Genomic DNA, 25320 nt, shown 5'->3' with positions numbered 1-25320 from the left:
ACGGTTAGAATCATTTGGAATGTTGACATAATAGTGTGACATAATAGTGTTATACAAAAATAGACATTAATACTAATCATCCTAAGGCTTCTCATCAATGCTGCTAGTGCATAATTTACAACACATTCTTCAAATAGTATCAGATCTCTAACTTTAACTATTTTTATATGGTTCTCTGGCAAGAGTGGCAATTTTAAAAGCCATAATGCCTTTCAAATGGAATTTAAAACAATACAAATTTTTTTTGGTGATTTTGATGAGTGGATTTCATAGTCCTAACAAATGTCGTTGGTTGTTAGGCCCCAAACAGAGTTTTCTTGATGGCTTTTAGAAGTGGAAATCTGGTTTTCCCGTCACAAATACCTTGTGTGTCATCGTCTCTCATATTCCAGACCATCACGCCTCCAAATCCATTGTCTTTGACCCACTGTGCCTAGAATAAAATGACATTACACTATGTTTAGTAATTATAACATCATGATACATGCATCAGCTGTATTTAGATTTTAGGTTATCGAAGTTATTGTCATAGTACTATAACATATTTTTATATTTGTGAGATACAAATTTTTCCTGTAACTTCAAGAGAGAGTTTGAACGAAAATTGTGACACGATTAATAGTATAAAACAAATTTTATATATGTTCTTGAATACATGATTGTAAGAAAGATAAAAAAGAGCCCTTGATCATGAATTTATGTACAGTGTAACTAAATTGTCCTATTTGGCCAGTATAGCTAGGTTTCTGGATTATACAGGTTTTCGTTACTATGAATTAAGAAAGGAAATGCCATACAAATACGTTGGATTACACAGGAATCTGGTTTAGAGAAGGGTCAATTTTTACAAATTATACTGTACCGTGTTCGACCCACTAAGCGCCCAGGGCATTAAAAAAAATTTCAAAAATGAAAAGGCGCTTAATAAAACCAAATTATTGCAAATTTATACAGTTTTGATAGTTTTGGTCTTTATTCATGCTGAGGCAATTGAAATTGAGGCCTCAAAAGGGGGAGGGGCGCTTATAGGGACATGGGCGATTATTGCATTGATTACAGTATATGTATCTGTGAATGTTCTGAAAATAACACAGATGTGGAATATTATATACGCAAAAATAAACTGGTTTCAAGAGTATCTGGCAGACATATTTATTTACCTTTTCCGCGAGACTTTCTTCGTCGTCATAGCTGACCCACTGGTCACCATGGTAGAGGTAGGGGACTCTGGCTCCCTCGTCAAACTTTCGTGTCCAGTTCTGCTGGAGCATTTTACATGGATAGGTATAGCCACAGAAATCACACTGGCCTCTGCCCTTCGCGGGAGATCCTGGCGCGGTGAATTCTTCAAACAATAGTGTATAGGTATGGACGTAGGTAGGCATGCCAATTATCATCTTCTCTCTTGGAATTCCTCTCCGGACCCACTCATTTGATGCCCATTCCTGAAATATTATATGTATCAGTTAGCTCCCCCTGCAAATTTTCCTGATTTGTTTAGGTGAGTCAGTTATCTCCCCTTGCAAATTTTCCTGGCTTTTATTGTACAATGTTTGCATTATTTTCATACAATTTTGGGTATGTATGGTTAAGTGATAAGAAATTGCAATTTAATCATATCCCTATCAAACAATTATATAGCTATAGAGAATTACAAAAGGTTAATATGAAAATCTGGTTTGTCTATGATTTATAACAGGAACAAAGCTTATAAAGTAAAAACAATGATTGATGCTTTCTTTCTGACAGATTTAGCTATAGAATGACAGTTATCGGCGCCATTACCAGATTATTAGTTATAAAGAACTCCTTGTCATATGTCTCTGGCTTCAGCGGACAGTTGAAGTAAACAAATGGTTTCAGGTCATTATATATGTGTTGAAGTCGTAACCCATCAGGTTGACATAGTCAAGAGTCCTACAAATAAAGAAAGAAAAATTCTTACGGTTATGATTGATAGAAGAGGCTAGAGAGGAACTAAAGCCTAAGAATGGAGACAACCTAATTATGAACACATTTGTAACCCTAGTGAATACTAGCCACAATTTACCACTCTGCAGTGGCCGAGTGGTTAAGATGTTCCGACATATTACCACAAGCCCTTCATCTCTGGGATGCGGGTTCAAATCCCATGTGGGGCAGTTGCCAGGTACTGACCGCTGGATGGTGATTTTTCTCCGGGTACTCCGGCTTTTCCTTCACCAACAACCCTGGCAGTCTTTACATGAGCCTGGCTGTTTATAGGATATTAAATTAAGTTTAATTTAATACCGCTCTGCTAGATAAAAGGGAAACAACCTATTGCGAACATTGATAGAAGGGAGATAATCTATTGTGAAAATTAGAATAGAATTGAGACTATCTAGATTGGGAAACATTTATATTTTTCTAGTATAAATCAACAGTCGCTACACCTATTACCAGTACTCCACTTGGCAAGTTATGTGGAACTACGTATATGCCCATCATCACATTGGCTGTGGGAAAGTAGCTGCAGACTGCACGACAAGAGTCGCGAGCGCCGAGGATGTATTTTTTTCTTGCCTCTCTTCAAAAAGATTCACGCAGACCCTAAAAAGTTATCATTTTGGGTTAATAAAATCAAAAAGAAGTCATAATTTAATAATCACCATGAATGTCTCCACCAAATGTTCAGAACAGATTTTGTGTTTAGTAGATCTATTAAACCAAATATTTTTCTCACGATTTTCTTTTTTATTCATTTTTACATTAAATGCGGTGGTGATTTCAATTGATTTGATAAGCAAAAACATCTAAAATCTTCTACAGAGGCACTTTTGTGTCACAATTGTATTTTAAAAACATAATAGATTATGAAACAATCTGCCAATATGGAAGAGATAAAAGAAATATATTTCTACTGGCAGATTATTTTAGATTCTTCAAATTTTGACCATTGTGAGTAATGAGAAATTGTGTCGCTGTCCAACAGGTCGACCGTTCCAGCCACAGGAAACTCCCAGTCAGATTCAAATCCATCAAAATCATACTTCCTGAGGAACGGAACGGTTACTGTTGATGAAACGAGATCTGTTGTATTGAGACCCTGAGCACGTTATCAAATCCTCCGCCATTGGAAACCATATCACTGTAAGAGCTGGGTTTTGTTTTCTCCAATATAGGAATGGACCTTCGCTCGAAAAGGTCATGGTGGGTATGGATAATAAACAGCTTTGACCTCGCAAGTGTCACTGATATCAGTTGGGATGAAGATGATGTGAGTACACAGAGTGGCATCAGGTTATCTGGGAAGGAGAAGCGTTACCTGAGGCCTGGGGGGAGAGGGTAGTAACACACAAACTTTGTTGTGTTGTTCTTTACTGGTTCCATCCTGTCCCACAGTCTAAGATTTGATTCTGCATTGATGGTAGCTATAAAAAAAAAAAGGTGGTGTGGGAATTAAACCTGACTTCACGTAAATGTACATTCGTCCTAAATGGTGGTTGATATGTATACCAGAAACATATATATATATATGGTTCTGTGTATACATTATATTGGATTGTAATTTCAGATTAGATTGAAGAGATATCCCTAGATATTTTGTGATGATACAGATTCCAAAATGTGGCCATGTAGAATGTAGTTGTAATTGATAGGAGTTCTTTTTTTAGGGTAACTGTCATAGATGACTGATTTTTCTAGATGGAATTCATATGCAATCTGCTTCCCATCTTGCTGCAGCATTGAGCTGTCATTCAATATAAATGTAGTTATAAAAACATATTATCATAACATTTATTAAGGTGGTTTTTAATTTCATAATCATATGCTAAGTTGGTTCATGGTTGTGATCTTCTCACCTGTAGCACATACAGCTAGTGACCACAAAACAACCAAGGGGAGGTAATTCATATTTCCAGGCAATGTCATAACTTGATCCAATGCTTTGTTTTAGGAAACGGTATTCTCACTCAACACTTGACTGGCATCATTTGCAAGTAATTATCATCTAAAAATAAAAAGACTGAATTTGAAATATAAAAATTTGTATGCAAATTCTTTTCAATATCATGCAATTAAACCCATAGCATAATGATAAATTTATCTGACAACAGACATAATCATTGATCTTTAATTGTAACTAACTGAAACCCAGAGTTATATTGCCGCAGCTTATAATTATACATGTACATGTATATTGTGCAAATTTAAGTACATATACAGTAAATATTTATGATAGAATTATAATTACAGTATACATATATATATATAATTTAAAAAATCAATCACAGTAATATAACATGGATACTCTCATAACTGGTTTGCCAATTTGTTTGACTCAATCAAGTAATGTTTCAAAAGTGTCTAATCATGCTGAACATCTTAAATGTTGGAGTTTATACAAATGTATGATCAAGTCAATTAATTTTTTTCTTATGAATGTGCTGACATACAGTATAGAATAGACACAATGTAACGTTTGATACAAGTTTCTGTCCATGCTAGTATAACATTTAATATACGTACCGGTAAGAGGACTTTCTGACTTTGCACATGCATTGCATTGCATGATTGTCCATTTTGATGTAATGGAATGTTACCTTACAATTTCACTAAATTACACTTGAAGCTACATTGTATCACAGAATACATAGTGTTTCCATTTACTTACATTAAACTCTTATATTGTATATGCACTATGTATGTGGATTTTTGTCAATCTTGAAGGTCGATCAGCATCAGCACATCTGTTTTATAACGATGGGGATGTACATCTATTATTAACAGAAATTCAAGGGAGATCATAAGCTGTTTTCCTTTCTGAAAGCCATCAACTATGACGAACTAGCCTATCGCCTAGTATTGCTGTTAAGATCTGGTCTCTGGTACAATCATATGCATCCACGTTTTTTTTATATTATTATTTATTTATCTAAATGTTGCGTTTATCAGTTATTTACAAAGTTTTCCAAATGATGTATAAACTCATACTCACGTGCTGCTTCTGTTTACTTCCTGTTCACAACCGAAGTAGGTGTGCTCGATTACAGCCTTCATCAACCAATAAACTCATAATCAGAATAAACACTACCTGTGATTTTTGTCACATTTAATCAGATATGTTATTCGTAGTTAAACATATAAAAAATATATCAATAGTATAATCAACAACCCACAAGTTCATATTTTATCGAATTCGTAAAATTTTGGGAAAGGCGGTATTTAATCGAACGCACCTATAAAATTTTACGCTGATGGGTCACTGTCATAAAAACGCTTTACATCAGTCAACGGTGTCAAGTTTCTTCGCGACGGCACGAACTACAATCTCCCCAGGATGGATGAAAACAATGAGATCAGTTCACCTCCTAAAAGGGAAATGGCAGGCAATGCAGGTATAACATAGTCTTGAGATGAATGAGAAAATCATAAGCAGATAGTTGATAACTTGTGCATTACATGGAATAATTTGTACATCGATTGGTGGCTTTGATTTCATCTCTGTCAGTCTGTTTGTCTTTGATTGTCTTGGTACACGATGACAACAAGCCAATCCTCAGTCAAGTCATGGTAGGCCTAGACCTAATGTATGAACGGCAGTTGGTAGATTATTGATCCAAGAATATAGATTCATTTAAAGTTGAGAATACTGGTATTATCTTTATGATTGTATAGCGATTTATTACCGAAGTCAAGATAATAAAGCCTGTGTGTAGAAATGATCGATGTGCCATCTTCACGTTTTCCCTATTGCAAATATTTCTTTTTTATTTGGCAACATTATAAATATTTTTTTTATTTTAGTAGATCTAGGCCTATAAATAAATTAAACACTTTTTAGTTTTTGAGATAGCCTAACGAGAAAAACTTTATTCTCCAAAACAACTTTTGATAATTAATTAATTTTATTTATAAATACATATTTTATAGACAATACATGGTTAGTATCTTACAATACATGGTTTATTTTGGTGCGAGACTTAGGAAAGCCGAGATGACGATCGAGGCTTTCCGACATCTTTTCGTGTCAAGCACCAAAATAAAACTTGTATTGTAAGATACTAACCGTGTTTTCTGTTTATCCTGCAACCATTATGACATTCAAAACGAAAGCAAATTGACAGTTATTTACTTTGTTTCGCTCGAAGCGAGACGCTTCTTTGATGCGGAGGTAAAGATTCATTCATTAACCGAATGAGAGTACTTTAAGTGTACTCCTTTTTACTGCCGTGGGAAATAAATAAGCGCAATCACGAACAGTAATCGTAATTCTATTCAGTGTGATATATCACTGAAAGGAAATGAAAATACTCATATAACAATAAATACCCAGTAAAGAATTAGAGCCAAGAAAAAAACGACACCGCCATACGAGATTTTCGATATCGCAAAAATGACGTCATTTCGGTGAATGTGACGTCACGTTTTAGCGGGACTGAATGACGTTTCATTCACTTGAAGGTTCAAGTTCTGGGTCAAGTTAGAAAAAGTTCCGTCAGATATGGAACAGATTCACGTGATAGTATTGACGGATAAAGCATTTTGTATTGACGGATAAAGCACAATTAAGTTTATCCGGCAGTAGTTATCGGTCAGTATGTGGGACAGTTGCAGGATAAAATTTATTTCAAGCATATATGTAATGGTATATATATAACTAGCTTTCCATACAGTAGCTCCATTAAATCCTACAGGTCTGATGGCCTAAACTATTTATTAGATAGAAAACAAAATTTAATTCTGTTATATAATATATTAACTTACTGTGACATATTTTGTTGCTTTGGTTTTACTTAAATTAACAATTGATTATGTAAACATTTTCAAGTTAACAGGAAGATATTTTTAATTAGTGAAAAACTTGACTTATTCCTTTTTAGTATATTTTTTTTCAATATGTATTTATGCCATTTAATTGTCATCTATTTATGTACTTGAAAAGGTCACATTCGTAGCAGTATAATTAATTGATGTGACATTTTGAAATGTTTTCAATTCCTAAGCTAGCTATAGCTTTAGCTAGTATACTTCTCAATATTATATAATCTTTCTTTGAAAATCAAGTGGATGAAAATTTCCTAAGAAAATTGTAATTTAAAAACCAGGAGACAAATGTCAATTTAATCAACCTGTTATGTAATAAAGGTGACTTATGTATAGATTACCTAGTTTTTGGCACATACATGTATACACAGCGTAGTATACATCTAGTATACATGATACATGACGTGGTATACATGTACTGAATGGTTGACTCCAGCCTTGACCTCACACCTCCATCGATATCATGTACTATACATTAGGTAAATAACAAATTTGAATATCAAAGGCCTTGTGGTGTTGCATAAGTCCATGGTCCAGTGGTCATGACCAAATATCAAAAGCAATTAGTAAAACTTTAGATATATGTAGTATGACGATTATATATGACTAATACTAAATGCACCCAGTTTTCTTCCACAGGCGTTATAGGGAATGTTGTCTGTCACAATCTTCTAAAACCATTGGATATGAAACTATTGTATTCGTTAGACATTGTGCTGGTGTAATTCGGCATACATTAGTCTATTTTATACAAAATGAACACCCTCTCGCGCCCCAGCCAAGATACGAATTGTTTAGCTGTCACCTTCTCGTGTGTCAGCTGTTTGTTACATGAACTACATATACTCGCACCCGTCCTCGCTTGTGGACCAACAGATGAAGCGTGTCAAAATCGACTGCCAAGATCTTTCTGTATCACAGAAGAGAAAAGAATAATACAAATAAAACCACAACGCCACGATATCACAAATTCACAATCCCTTGTCTCGACGATGCGACATTGATAAAATCGGGACATACGTTTTAGTATGAATTTACCTGTGTTGATATATCCTATATAGACAAACCGGACCGTGAATTAACACATCACAATATTGTCGTGTGTGTAATTTTATCTGCTGTCACACCATCTGTTAATGTACACGTGTGTCAGTTACACAAATCCGATAATCTGAAATGTGGAGTACATGGCAGCCGTGATTGGGAGAGTGACAATACACCAAACAACTTCCGTACTTGTGTATTTACTCACACATTAACGGTACACATGTGTGTATTATATATACACATCCAAGACCTGGTGTAGGCGTGTCACGTGATAGTGAATGTGATGAGTAACAACGGCTAGCCTGTATATACAATGGGGGGTAACTCAAAATTTATTATAATAACTTTCACTTTGCATTTAATTTCCCCTGAATTGAACAGGAAACATCTTATATTTCGTTTGCATCTGTTCGTATTCAATACACAAGTACTATTTATTATATCATAATGTTTCCATGCCAACTTCATATAAATGGTATAACGGACTGTTCGTATTCAATACACAAGTACTACTTAATTATATCATAATGTTACCATGCCAACTTTTATATATATGGGTACAACGGACTGTTCGTATTCAATACACAAGTACTATATATTATATCATAATGTTACCATGCCAACTTCATATATATGGTATATAACGGCTACTGATACTTTAAATATGTGCGCATTAGCAATATATCAAAAAGGTTTTTCTTGTATATGTATTTGCGCTTAATTTCCCTTCACCGCAAATTTATTTCTATTTCATTCAATAGTTTACTGATAAAAACCCGATACATTGATGACAGAGATCGACTCTCCAGTACAATTCCTCTCTCCATATAAACATTTTTGGATAACAACTCTCATTATTTAGATTTAAGTATAACCCATACTTAGCATGCATATTATAAAGTTCAATTTTATAAATTAGGAAAATATACAGACAGTTTAAAGGCCCACTACCATTCCGATTGGCTTTTAATTTTAAAATAGGAATGTAAAACGAGATTGATAATTTTGTAGAGTCGCAAAAAACTTCATTATTATGATTCTCTTTATTTCCTCTAAAACTTGCGAAAATTTCATAAACAGAATATCAACAATTAAATCAAACATGCATGCTAAATTCGTGCAAATAATAAATGCATATTACAAAAATAATGAAATAAGCAAACCACTTCTTTGTATATTATATATCCTTCAACAATAGGCTTGTTACTAGCTATCGATAATATAATTTTTGACATTTCCTCAACAGATATTAATGTTAAAACTCTGAATTTGTCCATATCTATATTATTTAAATCAACCGGACCACCAATTAAAAAATTCAATTGATATTTTTTCCGGGTGAAAGGGTAAATACAATAATACCAATATCATTTTTATATGCAATGGAACACCATACTTTATCACGGGTATTACTGTTGTAGCTACATGAAGTAGAATGTCGGTGTGAAACTAAGCGATATGAATCTTCACTTAACATAGATTACGCAGGAAATCTTGCATTTATTTGGTGCGGCAACCTCATCTTAGGCCTTAAAACATAGTTGTGTTGTCATCTATTGTTGTTTCTGTACTTTAACTCCCGGATTATCGGACGATTACCTGTAACTGTCCTATATGTTACCTTTTACTGTCTTATAAGTGACTCTAATATATGAGACAGTCACTTATAAGACAGTAAAAGGTTGCATATTGGAGAGTCACACAATACGGGAGAATATGTCTCCGGGTATAATCCTATAATTATGTTAACACACAACCTGCCGGAATATTCCATTATTTTTTAATCCAAATTACAAAAAAAAAAAAAAATCCCACACCATGAAATGAAGCTAATTTAATCCTTTATTGATGCGGAAATAACCACATCTACAGAATGTCTGTATATATCACAGATCGAGTTTTTCTTCCTTATTATGAATTCACCATTTAACACTTATCTACAGCATTAACTCCAATTTCCGTTTTATGAAACCTTGTTGTTTTTTGAACGCCACTTTTGATTTTGAATTTCCAAATCATCTTACACTGTAGTTTTACTCTTATTTAATATTGTTTTCAACAATATTTTTGAAAATTTCACCTAAATCCTATTGGCTTGTTGAATGAAATTGCACATGGTATAAATAAATTACAAGATTTCCACTAGAGAGGTCGATATTTAAATCCACTGAATTCAATGAAAGTTCTTGGGGCACCGATTGTTTTGAACTGGCCTGGAAATCACTGTTATATGCGCTCATTTTAGCAAGACGCTTTCAAACCAATGCTTAAATCGCAAGTCTAGTTTTTTCATATGTCCATTTCTTTACCACATCAGAAATTGGAAAGAAATGTCCTTTTAGTAATATACATCTCTAAAACCACCTTATTTTATCTCTTAAATTGAGAAAGTAATATCCTTCCATCACATATAACACAGGCAAGGTAATTCTATGTTGCCATTGTCTATATTGGATTTGTCATGGTTGAATGCACATTGGTAGAGTTACAAGAGCTCATAGACAAAGATAATAACTGTCTTATATTAGAAATAAAAAAAGTGTACTTTATTAACACAAAGACTTGCTATGTTTTAAGTTAGAGATAAGCCGAAAAATGTACAATATGTGGGAGAAAGAGACAGATTCTGACGGGCCTCGATACAGTTTTTCTCCCACCACATATTGTTGTACAGTTTTCGGCTTATCTCTATAACTCTATATACTTTCTTATCTTATATTATTTTATATATTATATATTATTTTTGTTTCGATAAGGTAGTGTGCCTTAACGATACACTAATAATACAGATATAACGGTGGTACTCCCTAATATTTTTCGTTTTTTTAGAAATATTTGATGCATACAGAAATATAAATGTTTTTAATCATATGTATCTTTCAGTCAATTTTGGTTAGTTTAGTTTGTTTTATGTGTGTGTATGTAAATGGTTTTTTTTCAAGGATGGGTTCCTGTACATTTGCACTCAGTTCCCTTTTTATCATGTTTCTTTTTTCATATTTTCTGTTAGCTGTAGTATAATGTACACGATCTTTGCGCTAATTACCACACTAAGTTAAGATATTAACGCAAAGTTTTAAAACCCGGGAGATACAAAATAAATAAAACAATAAGTAAACAATAAGTATTTTGGTGATAGTTTTTTGTTTGTATACACAAAATAGTATCTTTTACTAATACAAAAATTGAACCTAAACAATGAGTCTTAACTCATTATGCTAGTAAAATATTAAATATTCTCTTAAAACTTTTTCACATGTTTCATGTTATGTCCCTTTAATTGTACTTGCTTCATTGATCCTTTCATGATTTAACTGTAATAACTTCAATACTATTTGAATCACTAGAAAGGATTCAGGTTTATAATTTCAATTTATAATTTTGAATGCTATGTGAGAGCCCTCCTGTGTGAGGACAAAATTGTTCGGGAAGTTGACCCCAGGGCGCTCAAACCCTGGCAGCTCTTATCAAAACACTGATGTGTACATGTATATACACATCACTATTCAGCTGAGGGAATAAACTAATATGTACTGAACAAAATATATCCTCTCAAGCGATATATGTGTCGTTTAAATACCAATTAAAAAGCCTTCAAGACATAGTCAATATTTTTGAAAATTATAGTATAAGAAGTGGCGGTTTTACGTTTTCCTCAACTAAAAGTGACACTGTGGTGTTTTGCCAATAAAAGCAAACAGTATAAAAATATCTTAAATCTTCTTCTACAGTTGAAGAAGAACTAAATGGGCACACTTAAGTTAAAAGACATGGTATGATGTCACAGCTTCAAAGGTGACCATACAAGAAGGCATAACACGAATATACCGCAGTATCACAGAACAATAACCTCGCACTTCATACACGCAACACACTGCATACATGGAAGGCCGTTCTTACATGACCCTTTCTGATAATAAGACGTAAATTAATCAATCAAACAAATAAGAGAGAAATAATGTATGATATTTAAATGTGTTTTGATGATATGGAGATGTTACGGTATTGTGTTGTTGGTGTCGTCATTGCTGTCGATGCTGTTTATCTAATGTTTTTTTTTGTTGAATTTACATCGTAGGTTTTGTTGGTGGTGGGCTCTTGTTGATGTTGTTATTCTCATTCTATAGGGCCGTTTTCGTACATACACGGTTAACGGTGCTACGGTTTTCTGATTACAGGGACAGTATTCGTCATTATTAATTTTCTCTGCATAAATTTATGTATTTTTTATTTTTTTTATCGTTATCTATGTTACATGTCATGATCTAATCTATTTATGGATTTTAATTAAATTTTGAATAATTGTAGAAAATTGTCTTCATATACAGTCCATTATACAATTTTCGGATGTTTCATTTTCAAAATATTATTATAGTGTGTGCGCTGCTTAAACGTACATTTATGTATGACGTCATTTCTTCTTTGATCTTACCAAAATGCAATAGAAAAGTTTTTTTAAAAGGTACATAATAGAAATAGAATAGAGTTGGATGTATAAACAAAATAACAATAACGAATATGTATGTCCCATAACTGTACTTATCGTTTGTGAACTCATGACAGACAAATTAGTTCATTTTTTTCAGATGAGTATTGACAAAGCTCTAATGTATAAAATTCCACAGGTCCGTCAGGATTTATGGTTGAAATAATTGCATTAGGCAAGGCAATGAGCAAGTTATTTTGTTTATCGAAGAACTCTCTACTGTGTTAGGTTCAGTAACACTCTAGTGCGTTAGGTTCAGTTACTCTCTTCTGCGCTAGATTCAATTACTCTCTACTGCGTTAGGTTCAGTAACAATCTAGTGCGTTAGGTTCAGTTACTCTCTACTGCGTTAGGTTCAGTAACACTCTAGTGCTAGAGGTACAAAATAATACGCTAGATTCAGTTACTCTCTACTGCGTAAGGTTCAGTAACACTCTAGTGCTAGAGGTACAAAATAATGCGCTAGATTCAGTTACTCTCTACTGCGTAAGGTTCAGTTACTCTCTATTGCGTTAGGTTCAGTAACACTCTACTGTGTGAGGTTCAGTAACATTCTAGTGCGTAAAGTTCAAAATAATGCGTTAGGTTCAGTAACTCTCTACCGCGTTATGTTCAGTAGTTTAAGTAACACTTTAGTGCGTTAGGTTCAGTAACTACTGCGTTAGGTTCAGTAGGTTAAGTAACACTTTAGTGCGTTAGGTTCAGTAACTACTGCGTTAGGTTCAGTATGTTAATAAGTAACACTCTAGTGTGTGAGGTTTCAGTAACACTCTACTGTGTGAGGTTCAGTAACACTCTACTGTGTGAGGTTCAGTAACACTCTAGTGCGTTGGGTTCAATAGTTTCAGTAACACTCTACTGTGTGAGGTTCAGAAACATTCTAGTGCGTAAAGTTTAAAATAATGCGTTAGGTTCAGTAACTCTCTACCGCGTTATGTTCAGTAGTTTAAGTAACATTCTTGCGTTAGGTTGACAACACCTTAAAGCCGCATGATCCGTATCTTTCAGGGTCTGTAAAACAAAAAATGACAAGATATGGTGTAATAGCCCTAAAAAGTTATGAACTTTCCCCAAATTACAAGTCTAGAAAGTTTAGAGGTCCAAAGATATAAATATACAAAATTTTATTTTAGACTTATGCGCGGTCCGACAGAAAGTCAAAAGTTAACGCCTCCAAAGCTTAGAAATGCTACTTTGCGCATGTCCGGAAATAAAAGTTGTTTACCGCAATGGAGCGAGCTTTGCAGTGAAAGCTCGCCGGCTTAGAATCAACTGCTGATTCGAAGTGAATAAGGAAATTATTTAAACTAAAAAATGTTGTGAATTGCTGAGAATATTATATGGAAACGAATTCGAGCTATGACAACAACTATGATTTGTGAATGATCTACCAAAACCACATAAACTGACTTCTCTTCGTCTCTATAAGGTGAGTGGGGCCCCGAAGGGGTAACAGTTATATTCTATAAGTGTTTGGTCGCTTTTTGGAATTGGTACCATAGTAAAATAGAGATTAGAAATCAGGAAAAGTGTTGATAAATTGGGGAACATATAACAGATTTAATCCTGGATTACAACAGAAGCATTAATAGAGTCATATTATACGTGTTTCCTTAAAAGATGATCGCATTCTTCAGTGTTATACATACAGGCTTACAGCGTCAGGAGTGTGATATCTTTTCCGATATCTATTTGTGTATTGATGTATATCAGTGATATATATCCTTTTACTGTATGCTATGGATATTACTGTATTAAAGAAGCCACTTTCAAACTTAATTCATCAGTGCTCGTGTGTATAAGATTGTATTTTTTTAGACTTACAGTCACTTAGTCACGTACTCGTTATCCTATCTGCTGGTCTTAATTATATAAAATTCACACCAATACATCATAAGTGGTGTAAGTAAAGAATAGTAATTGACTTTTTAAAATATGTATTATATATTATGTCCAATATATTTAGGCTACATAAATTCTGGCACTAATTAGTACCATTATTCTTCACATGAAAATGCCTAGACCTCTGTAATTCAAGAAATGACTAACTTAGTATCTAGTGAGGTTTGATTTTGATAAACGTGTTCAAAAAATGTGTAATTGTTATAAGTTTGTGTTTGACAGAAAACAATTGGAACTAGTTTGATCTACATGTAGGCTTACACTGAAAGAATATGTACATGCATGTATACAGTATTTATCTATGTACATAACTGACATTTACTCCACATTTTCTTTATAGAATATATGGGACCTTCAACCAGATGACAGAAGTGCAAGATGTGATGGCAGCTCGCCCAAAAATAAAAGGGAAAAACAACTACATGTATCTCTGAGATCAAAACTGACAGTAAAAAATAAAGTCTGTTTGTAATGTACCCATTATGAACCAGAAAGGAATTATTTTCAAGAAGGAAGGACAGAACAAACCTAGCATAATTCTTTACTATTATCACCAGGATATTTTAAAATTATTCATTTCTTCTTCACACAAATGAAAAAAGGAATAATAATGATTACTGCATGTTTACACACCTAGTGTGTATAATTTTTGAATAATTTATATGGGACAAGGATGTAATTCTAATTTATGAACAATAAACCAATTATTTATAATATATGTCATTTGTCTGAGTTGTTTAATTATGTAGTGTTCATTTCAGAAATGTTAAAATACAGAAAATAAATAGCAAACAAGACTGGAGCTAGATCAAAGGTTATTTGGGTCAAAAGTCAGTGTCAAATCTCAAGATATTGGCTGTATAGATATATATACATATATCCCTATGTGTAATAAAAAAAATCTTGTTGTTGTGTAATACACAGATTGCACACATATATGAATATCCATTTATCTGTAGAGACAATAGCCTGTGATGCATGTTGTTAAATTGCATTTCATTTTTGACTATTTTAAGTTGCAAAGTTTTGATTGATTTAGAAAGGAATAGACTGACAATAACTTCTAATTAGTCCAGGTCAATAAAGGTCTACATGTACAAGCTCTTAGCAACTTCACATAATTAGTGTTTGGAGCAAGATCACACTAAAGGAATTAGGATTGCTTGAATATATAAAGTTAAACTAACAAAATACATCTAATAAAGTTAGATTTTCCACTAGGTTAGACTATATACATACTAAAAATGAATTTTATTGCAATTACTCTGATGACATGATAATCACATGCTACGGTCAGCTTATTTGCTACTGGATGCTATTTTGAACTCCAGTCATTTTTCTATTGACTTAGAATTCAATGCACAATATGTGTACATGACACTACAATGCATATGAATGTGCTATTTGTGCATAAATATGATTGTATAAGAAACATCTAGGTCTTTTATTATGCATGTTTCTGATTCATTTGATTCAGAGGCAAATGCACGGCTGGACATCATATTATATGGTAGCTATATGGTTCATTGGCAAGCTATCATGTACATGTACATCACAAATTTAACTAAGGGAGCTGTCTTCATTATCTACACAGAAAATATATACATAATTGCATGTTAGACATTCAGAACTTTTAACACACATTAAACCGCCTTATTGCAACCTCAACCCCATTCTTTCTTTTATTTTTTTTTTAATTTTCTGTAATCCTTGAAATCATATAACCAAATGTTTATAGTTTCACCAGAAATTTATCATCATGTTTTTAACGAACATGGAGCTTTTCCAACATAAATATCAGAAATATACATACAATAACATGTATTAAGTTTTATACTCATTTATGGCGGTACATGGTGATTATTTACCTAATAGATATGTATGTATACATGTATACACATATGGCATTGAACAAAAATGCATATTATGTCAAGTTTGCTCTCCGTGCTTATTTTACTTGATTTAATATTATATTTCATTTGGACCTTTATAAAACAAGTTATATGGTTATCCAAGGTAAGTCAAAATCGTCTGAGATATTTATTTTAAAAAATACAGTGTATCACCAGAGATTTACATGTAGAAAACCATTTTAGTCTCTATATAGTACGATGTGTCTTGTCTATTTCATTATTTATCAACACCATTATTTATATATCTGGTACATTTTTGTACAATTTATTATCTTGTCTAGTACATTGTATGGTATCGCAACACGTATTTTATACGAAGTTTTAATACCGTTCCCACAAAAATCCCTCCGGTGGCCCCCGGAAATTAGGCAAAGCATAGTCAACCGATCGCCGTATTGTAAACACTCAAAATGACCGAATGGAAGTATTGTTTACACGACGTTAATGTATATATATTGTTCTGAGGGACTCTTTAACTTCATCACATAACAAAACATTCACTTGTTCATGATAAGTAACAAGTTCTTCCGTAGAAGTTCCTGCTAACATGAACGACACACTTTTGACTGGGCACGCCATTTCGTTTGGTCTGGAAAGTCACGTGATCGTCTACGATTGAAAATGCATATTCAAACACTCTGGATATCGAATTTTTAATCATTAATTTCTTTTGAACTCGGGACTTTTTGGGTGTGTAATTAGGGGAAAGTTGATAACTTTTTATAATATATGTACCCTAATTTTCTTTTGTTGATTTACGGACCCTGAAAGATACGGATTATGCGGCTTTAAAGAAACAGTTGTAATACTCGAGGCTTTCAATTCTATATGTCTAGCGCACATCCGCTCGTAAGAGCAGACCAATTCGTTAAACTTAAACGTCCCACATAATGACATGTTCCCACGTCCATGTTATGACCAACATGCTTCGAACTCGGCTATAGCACTCGTAAGTTTGCTCAGCGAAATATGAACTCATCTATAATGATATTTATAATGCATAAATACTTACGCCATCATGTCCCTGGTTAGTCTTGCACTGATATTTTGAAGCAAATATAGACGATCAATGGCGTTAGTTACACACTCGTCCCACTCGGTGTTGTAAAATAGATAAAGTTATTATAAATCATACAACATAGACCAGGAAGACCCGCCTCTGTACTCGCCAGCTTAGCCTGAGTCCCTACCCATAATTCCTAGCGGTGGGTTAGGGCCTGGTACACGTCCGATAATGGCGGCCCACATCATCGTAAACCCTGACATGGCGGATGGCAGTAGACAGGTTATAGGGATACGATAAAGAAATGTGTTTTCCATGTCGTATCCCTATACCTGCCTACTGCCTTTTTAGCTTTTTGTCTGTAGTGCCTTGTCATGTCATATTCTCAAAATACAATGCTCACTTGTCATACGTACATGTTTGCATGTATTCTTGTCACTCTAGATCTAATACAGTAATACCTATCTTTATAAAAAAATCAATTTCATATGATAAGTTACAGACAAGTACTGTACATATGATGTTCATGATCAGTATGAGTACTTTTACTTTCACTTTCTATACATGGTATATTACAGAGCTGAATGTCAAAGGAATACAGGTTCCTATTTGTCAGAAAAAAAGTCTATGTATATGCAAAATGTACTATGTACGTAGTATATGAAAACCTACATGTACATATGTATACAATAATATTTCTGACACTGGAATCTTTACAAATTACATTCAGACAGAGATATGGTATTCAATTTCTGGTTTAGGCAAAAAAAATATAATCACACGGTCTTCGTGTCCCTTAAAATTAAAGGCATGAAAGTACATTTGTTTGACCTCTTATATCTATATTTTTTCCCAATCATGATCAGCACTTCAAACATGGAGAGCCAACCCTGGAGTTCCCGGATCCAGAGTCTGCTTCACCCTATGATAAGCCTTCCACACCCCGCAGACCATCACCTAAGAAGCGCACAAGTTGTACAGATTCAAATTCAACAAATGTGATACAGGCTTCAGAACAGCCATCCGAGCACAGAATAGACCAACATATACATGTTGTCAGGTAGAACTCAATCTTATTAAAGGTACATGTATATACATGTAAATAGTCACTCAAACATTTAGCGTTTGTTACTATTTTAATGTTCTATTTATCAGTCAAAAAGTTATTGTGGTATCTAACTTTATTTACACAATAGTTTTTGTCTAGATCTGTGCCTAGTTTGACTTTCAATCTGTTTCATGAACATTCCTTATAATTAAGTTAAAAAATCTTAAGAAAAATATTACATCTAAGTTAAGGCGGAAATCTTTAGAAAAATTCCCTACCAGGTGAATGTATCTTCTGTAAAGAGGTAATCCTGTTAAACCTATTTGAATATATGATGTTTATATTACTGGGTTCGATCCCCGGTACGGACATGAAAAGGTTACCTGCCGATCACATGGGTTTCCTCCGGGCATTCCGGTTTCCTCCCACACTTTAAGACCCCTGGCGCGCTTACATACGGGCCATCGAAATGATTTGCATTAAATTGTAAAACTTTTTTTTCGCAATCAGTGTAAAATAAATAAAGTTTATATATTGAATTAATAATTCATTCTGCTTATTTACTTTAAAACAGAGTTTCATTGAGTGGAAAGCATGAGGAAAACATACCACCAGAAAATGTCAGTTCTAAAAGATCAGATGACCATCCAGCACATGCAGTTAACTATCTTGGTGAGGATCAAGTACTGTAATGTAGAACCCTGTCCAAAATAAGAAGCTACATACAGTATACAGGAAAATGTTGTCAGATCATCTCCAAATTTTAAACCATGTCTGACTCTCTTCATGATATTAACACTACACTACACTGAATGGTCAATGTACTGGTCAATATACTAAATGGTCTATCACTATGTAACCTTTGACCATACTCAAGCCATTTATAACATTGTTAAGGTGTTGAAACAACATTCATACAATTGAATAGCTGTTATAAACTTTACAATGTAATTACATTTCTGTTACATTTCATTTAGAATCATATATGAAAAATGTAAATTGTCAGTAATCAATCAGTATCAATATGTGTTTTTCATCAGTTATGTGGTATGAACTTCATGTACATTACTGGTAATGTTTCTCTACCATAGCTATTGTATGCTTATTATTTGTTGGCAAAGTAAGGTTTAAAGTGATGGACATAGAAATGAGCTAGTTTTTCCAGCATTCTATTCATTGTGTCAGCATCAGGGCAAAATATGCAAATATCCTGTCTGGTAAAAGTAACAAAATCACAGAAAGGGGCTCCTGTGACCATAAGTTGCCCTTGTACTTGGTACCAGTGTGGATGATTCCTTTTTAAATGATAAGTATCACCACTTTTCATCAGATAGAAATCATTTCTAGCTTCACATGCTTCATCTAATGTCATGTCTCATACGGAATATTGACATTTCACTTCAATTCAAGAATATATTTTTGCCATTGCATACAAATGCTATAGTCAGTGCTTAACACATTTGTATATATAACATGTGTACCTTCCTCATTGTATACTTTGACAAATACCAAATTCACTAACAAAGTAAAATGGAGACCCCTATTATGATAACTTTATGATAATGTTTCCTCATGTCATGTTGTGTTATCTACATAAGAGATATGTTCTTAGTATTAGAATTATTAGAATAATGTTTCCATATTTTTGTCATTGGCAATAACCTACATGATAACTCAGTGGTGAGCCAACAATTTGTGGTCCAATAGGAGTATCTACAGTGCCCTGACTGCTAGCACTTGCTACTAGATAGCTAATTGGACTGCTTTTCAGAGCTTTCAGACGGAACATGGCCAACTCATCAACCTGGACTTTCCTGTGAATGAAAATAAGAACAATGTTTTTGGAGCTAAGATTTAGAAGTCCTGGACTTCTACATTTCTTTCTGAACTCTTTCTATTTCTCATACTCATTAATATGAGTCAATATTAGTTTTTGGACTTGTGATGTATTTTGTAATATTTCACAGAAGTTTCTGTTTGATTTGTTCAATGATGACTTAAAGTATAATTATTGTACTTTAAAGGCCCACTACCTTTCCAGAGCAAAATTTAAAGGTTTCTTAAAGATGCTCCACCGCCGACAGAGCATAAATGGTACCCATCATTTGAACAATAATTGGTGTTTAATCGTGTATATACATGTCTAATTAACTAAAAAATAACATAAAATAATTGATTTTGCTTTCGGTGCCTGCGCAATCAGTACTACATTCCATATAGGATATAGTGCCACGGAATTTTTTCGGGATGCAATTAATTATTTTTGATATTTGTATCTTGAAGTAAATTTAGAAGCTCAAACTTTCCAATGGTGGTAATGGTGTAAAGTAAGTAACTTTTGTAATTGAAGAAAAATACTTAATAGTCTGGTCCTGTTTTTGATAGAGAAAAATTATCATTTATCAGCGGTGGAGCATCTTTAAAAACCATTAATAACATCAGAAAAGATTTCCTGCATAATATATGATAACTGATTCGTTTTGCTGTCTGGCGCAGTGATATTCATCTACCGCATGGTATTTAGGACGACGGCGGGAAATATAAGACGACCCGCGTTGTGAAAATTAACATTCTATTCATTTTAAAAAAAAAATTCTCAGAAAATGATGATGAGTGCAGTATTAACGGTAAATTAATAACTTTTGCGACTCTACAAAATTATCGATCTCGTTTTACATTCCCATTTTAAAAATTAAAAGCCGTTTCAGAAAGTCACTCTGAATAATATCACTAGATATTTTTACCTATTGTCATTAAATACCGGCATCACCGGTTTACGTTTTCTATTTATGTTGCCCGGTCGAACAATCACAATTTGCGACACTGGCTCTGAAAGGATCTTATCTCCCCTCGGTTTATCCCACTGCTGTGGCAAACTTGTGCAAGATGGCATAGCTGGAATATCTTTAAATCCAGCAATTTTCCACTGTTAGAGCATCATGATCAGTGCTAGTACATGGGAGCATTGTCCACCCATGCTGTAAATAAAAAAATGTATTTATGCGTATTCAACGTTATTTTTATAATGTACATTATTGTACAGTGTATATGGATTTTTGAAAGAAAAAAAAACTTCATTCATTTGTTGTCACACTATACGTAACTAGCTGCAATATTGTAGCTCAAAAGACTTTTTGACAGAAAATGATGTCGTCTTTAGAGCTACAATTGGTGCCTATTACTGCTAATGGAGCAAAGTAATGATTATGCAAACCGTAATAAAACGTTTGTTTGCATTTTATCGTACTTGTTTGATATCGCTTACCTTCTAGGCAATAAAACTGAACCACATGAAATATCAAATTCTCATCGAGGCATTATTTTTTTTACATAATACATATGAAGGTCTTTCTGAAGGGAATTTATACGGTAAGTCCACAAATTGTGAATTTGACGTCTTGTGAGCGGTACGGTAGATATTAAGAATGGTAGTTATGATTGTTTTGGACAAAAATAATATGTAAATGCATGTATACGCATAAAATAATTGGAAACCTACAAAAAAGTATAGAAAACTATGCCCGAGTGGTTTTCGGAGGCAGTGCTCCACTACGACACATAGGGACCAATTCGTACCAAGCCGAAAGGTATAGTAGGCCGGGTACGTATATTCGTTCTAGTTCTTATGATTTTGACAAAGAATGCAGTACGGGTCTTGTATACTTATATTAGTTCTTTTTTAATATTATATAATACAGTACTAGATTTGTTCATTAAATCATTTAATTTATTTTCTAGTTATGAGTTTTAATTTATGAAGAAGAAAAATCCTGTCATTATAAAAAACTAAATCTACTTGAAAAAATCGGTTACAGAAATTATAGGCCTAGTGCCCTATTTTAAACATACAAAAGATTGCAAACAATCAGATGTAGATAGTAGGCCTCTTGTAAAATATGCCGGAAATATTGCAAAAATAAAGAAGAAGAAATTCTGAATTGGAAATACTTTTATCTTCACACAATAAGTACTAACCCTGCTTTGCATGAACCGTCCTATTAACATCCAGCAAGTGTCCTTTAGGACGGCCTCTCGTGTAAGCGATATGATTATTGCAATAATGGAAACTTTGCCATTTTAAAGTGCTATATCATTAATAAATGTTGCCAGAGACATTTAACAAGGACACCCCATCTGGTTATAGACTTTGGTGTGTCTTGGCTGTTGGACAGGTTCGCAGGGGCGAACTCTTAACAGAAGGTCAAAAATGAGGCATATTGACATTGACCACCGGCAATACACAGCAGCTTGAATTGGATATATGCAAGAAAACAGGGTCGCATGGGGAAAGATCCGTCTAGTAGTTCTAAGCAACCATCTGTTTATACCTTTCATCCCATACGGGGTAGGTGGGGCAGCGGGTACCTGGTAGTACCACACCACAATGGCGGTGTGGGACCACACGGGTTGGGGACATGAGGTATCTGGTGGTACCACCCTTTTTGAGGGGGCAGTAGACCCATCACTTCCCTTCTACTTTGGTCAAAATGCATATTATACTACACGGCAGTTTCTTCTGTGAAACAAGAATCCTCTCTTTTGTAACAACACTAATATACCGCAGTCTCCCAAAACCTGAGCACCACGCACTTCATTCAAACTACACACCTCATACATGGGAGGCCGTCCTTACATGACTCTGGCTGTTAATAGGGCGTTTATTAACCAACCAACCAAACAAACAAAAAGTGCTTTCTGCTGCTTTCATTTAACCATTGAATATTTTCATGTTGTGTTGCAATTTCTAGGGGGCTTATACATACGCTCCTTTACATATAAACCTCTTCGGTGTAATTCCGTCTTTGGCAATCAGCTAATTAATGTGAAATGTATCGTCGAAAGCTAGTTCAGGCTTATGGTGTGGATCTATACACTAGCGGATTCGTTAATTAGTTCATTAAACTTAGATGTATACATTTCCGTTAATATTATATCATTTACATGGAGTATATTTGTCTTACAAGTTACTAGTACATGATATGAAGTTTGAGTTAAAAAATGATGCCGTTAGGTTTGATGCACTCTGTTCGAACTCCGAATATACAAGTTTTCCTTGAAACACCTTGAACTAAGCACTAAAATCCATTTAAGCATTGAAGTCACCATTTTTAAATTTCATCGGGGTGTGAAAGAAATTTTGTTTGCAAACTGCGTGAATCCGCGTTTCTTCAATCAACACTCCATTTATGGAATGCTTTAGCAACCATATCTTTTTCTACACTTCGGTCAATTAATCAAACGTTACTCTCTGATCATACTTGAACCGACAAAATCCTCCTCCTAAATATCCCAATGTAGGCAAACGAAATTTGAATATTCTAAATACCAGACTCAGACATCAATGTAATCCATTACAATATGATCTTTTTCGAGTAGGACTAGTGGGAGAACCAACTTGCCGATGTGGATTTCCATGTGAAAATACTTTTCACTACTTTTTCCAATGTCCACTTTATATCAGAAAGAGAAACAACTTGTCTGGCTTCTTGATTAAGTTGAATATTCTAATTGATCTTATTACCTAAATACAGCTGTTTGTGTTGCTGCTCAACCGTCGTCGTCATCAGCCAGGTCCATCCATCTTCGAGGGTTTCAATCCTTATCCTGGAACTCTCTCCGGATGGTGGGTCAGTAGGGGTGATCAGTCCCTACTCTTCGACGGTTGGCTTCCATCTACTATCGCCTTTGCGTATCCACAGCCTGCGGGATGCTCTCTCTCTCTGCCTCCTTCCCCAACTCTTCCTCGATTTTTCCGTGATGCAGAGGGCTCCTAAGTTCCTAACATCCTCCAACACAACCGGCTGGGGAATCCCCGACAGCCTACCTCGACTGGGAAGTTCCATGCCTGCCAGCCTTAATTTAGTGCTAAATAGAAGCGAAAACATATGTGATGAAAAAAATAATGGAAATTTATTTGTTCAGCTCCAAAATTATATTAGGTCCAGTAGCAGGTTTTACGAAAAAAAAAAATCATTTATTTCTAACTCTAAATCACACGTATATGTATGTATTCACTTTGTTGTACATTAAATTGTATTTGGGGATAGGCCGGGTCTTTGTTAAATTGTAATAACTTGTACCCAATCCCTGTCATTAATGGAATTATTTTTGCCATTTGTAAAATTCATTAGAATTACTCAAAATTAATATTTTTCAACATCATATATATTTTTTTTCTTTTATCCAAACCACGAAGTGTCTTACATTCAAAATAAATGCAGAATCAACTTTTATTTGCCATTTCATTAAAAACAAATGTAGGAAAATGGTAAAAAAACGGCTATTAATATGTTTTCCACATCTACAAGAATTAATCTATTTTTCATGAATTATACCAACAGAATAAAATGATAATTTTACTGGTATATGGCATAATTTATTTGTAAATCGCCGTAGAAATTTCTTTCCGGTTACATACATGTACATGTATTTATACATGTATTATTCCTCTCGTTTTTGTCATCAGCTACATTGTAGGTATGAATATAGGATAATGAGAGAGCTTAAAATGCCTTAATTTGATCATCAGCATTGGATAAATGTACATGTATGTGGATCTTGATTACTTTGACTTTTTTTTTATTTCTGTTTTTTTTTTTAATCCCTATTTATTATTAGGTGCGCGAAAAGTGAAACCTCTAGGATATATACACGTACGGTAAATGTATAGGATGGAAAGCTCTCCGAGAACAATCTCCCCCACCGGCTACAATTCTAGCAAATCTTCACAAAACGGCATCTGGTCATCTAAGTGGCGGCCACCAAATAAAATATTCTAACAACATTGTACAATGTTGTATACTATCTAAATCTTTGCATTATCTAAAAACAAATGTGATATAAAGTCACCTTTTTAATTCAAAAACACCATTGTTTCATTAAATGTTTAGTTAAACTAGTTTTATTAGATTTTTTTATCATAATATTCAATATCAAAATACTAAGTCCGGAATTATTAACGCGACTGTTGGGCCGTTTTCGAACAACCGGTTCGACCGTTGGTTAAAGTCATTATTTCAAGTATAAATCCTGACGGATCTGCAGTTTATGATACAGGCCTGTGAGGGCCTTGTCAAGGCTCGTTTGAAAACACTATAAAATCACCAGGTCCGTCTTTAATTAATAAACGAAC

At 34.0% G+C, this 25320-nt stretch overlaps 2 protein-coding genes, 1 long non-coding RNA gene and 2 pseudogenes across 3 annotated transcripts in view; 2 read left to right on the top strand and 3 right to left on the bottom strand.

Moving 5' to 3' along the window:
- Positions 1-25320, bottom strand: part of LOC138314329 (ubiquitin carboxyl-terminal hydrolase MINDY-3-like) — a 350037-nt gene that overhangs the window by 57040 nt on the left and 267677 nt on the right. The window lies entirely within an intron of this gene.
- Positions 144-4982, bottom strand: LOC138316413 (chitinase-like protein 4; annotated as a pseudogene).
- On the top strand, positions 13315-14942 carry LOC138316873 (uncharacterized). The gene is made up of 2 exons (XR_011207670.1): positions 13315-13751; positions 14565-14942. It is a non-coding gene; the product is annotated as an uncharacterized lncRNA (long non-coding RNA).
- On the top strand, positions 15288-21167 carry LOC138314324 (uncharacterized). Its single transcript, XM_069254606.1, has 3 exons — positions 15288-17422; positions 18007-18200; positions 18763-21167. The coding sequence occupies exons 1-3, from the start codon at positions 17372-17374 to the stop codon at positions 18878-18880; spliced, it is 363 nt and encodes a 120-aa protein (XP_069110707.1). The 5' UTR covers positions 15288-17371; the 3' UTR covers positions 18881-21167.
- Positions 19294-24031, bottom strand: LOC138316412 (uncharacterized; annotated as a pseudogene).

The sequence above is a fragment of the Argopecten irradians genome, chromosome 2, assembly GCF_041381155.1.
Source record: "Argopecten irradians isolate NY chromosome 2, Ai_NY, whole genome shotgun sequence".
Classification (NCBI taxonomy): domain Eukaryota; kingdom Metazoa; phylum Mollusca; class Bivalvia; order Pectinida; family Pectinidae; genus Argopecten; species Argopecten irradians.
This window is presented reverse-complemented; position numbering and strand designations above follow the sequence as displayed.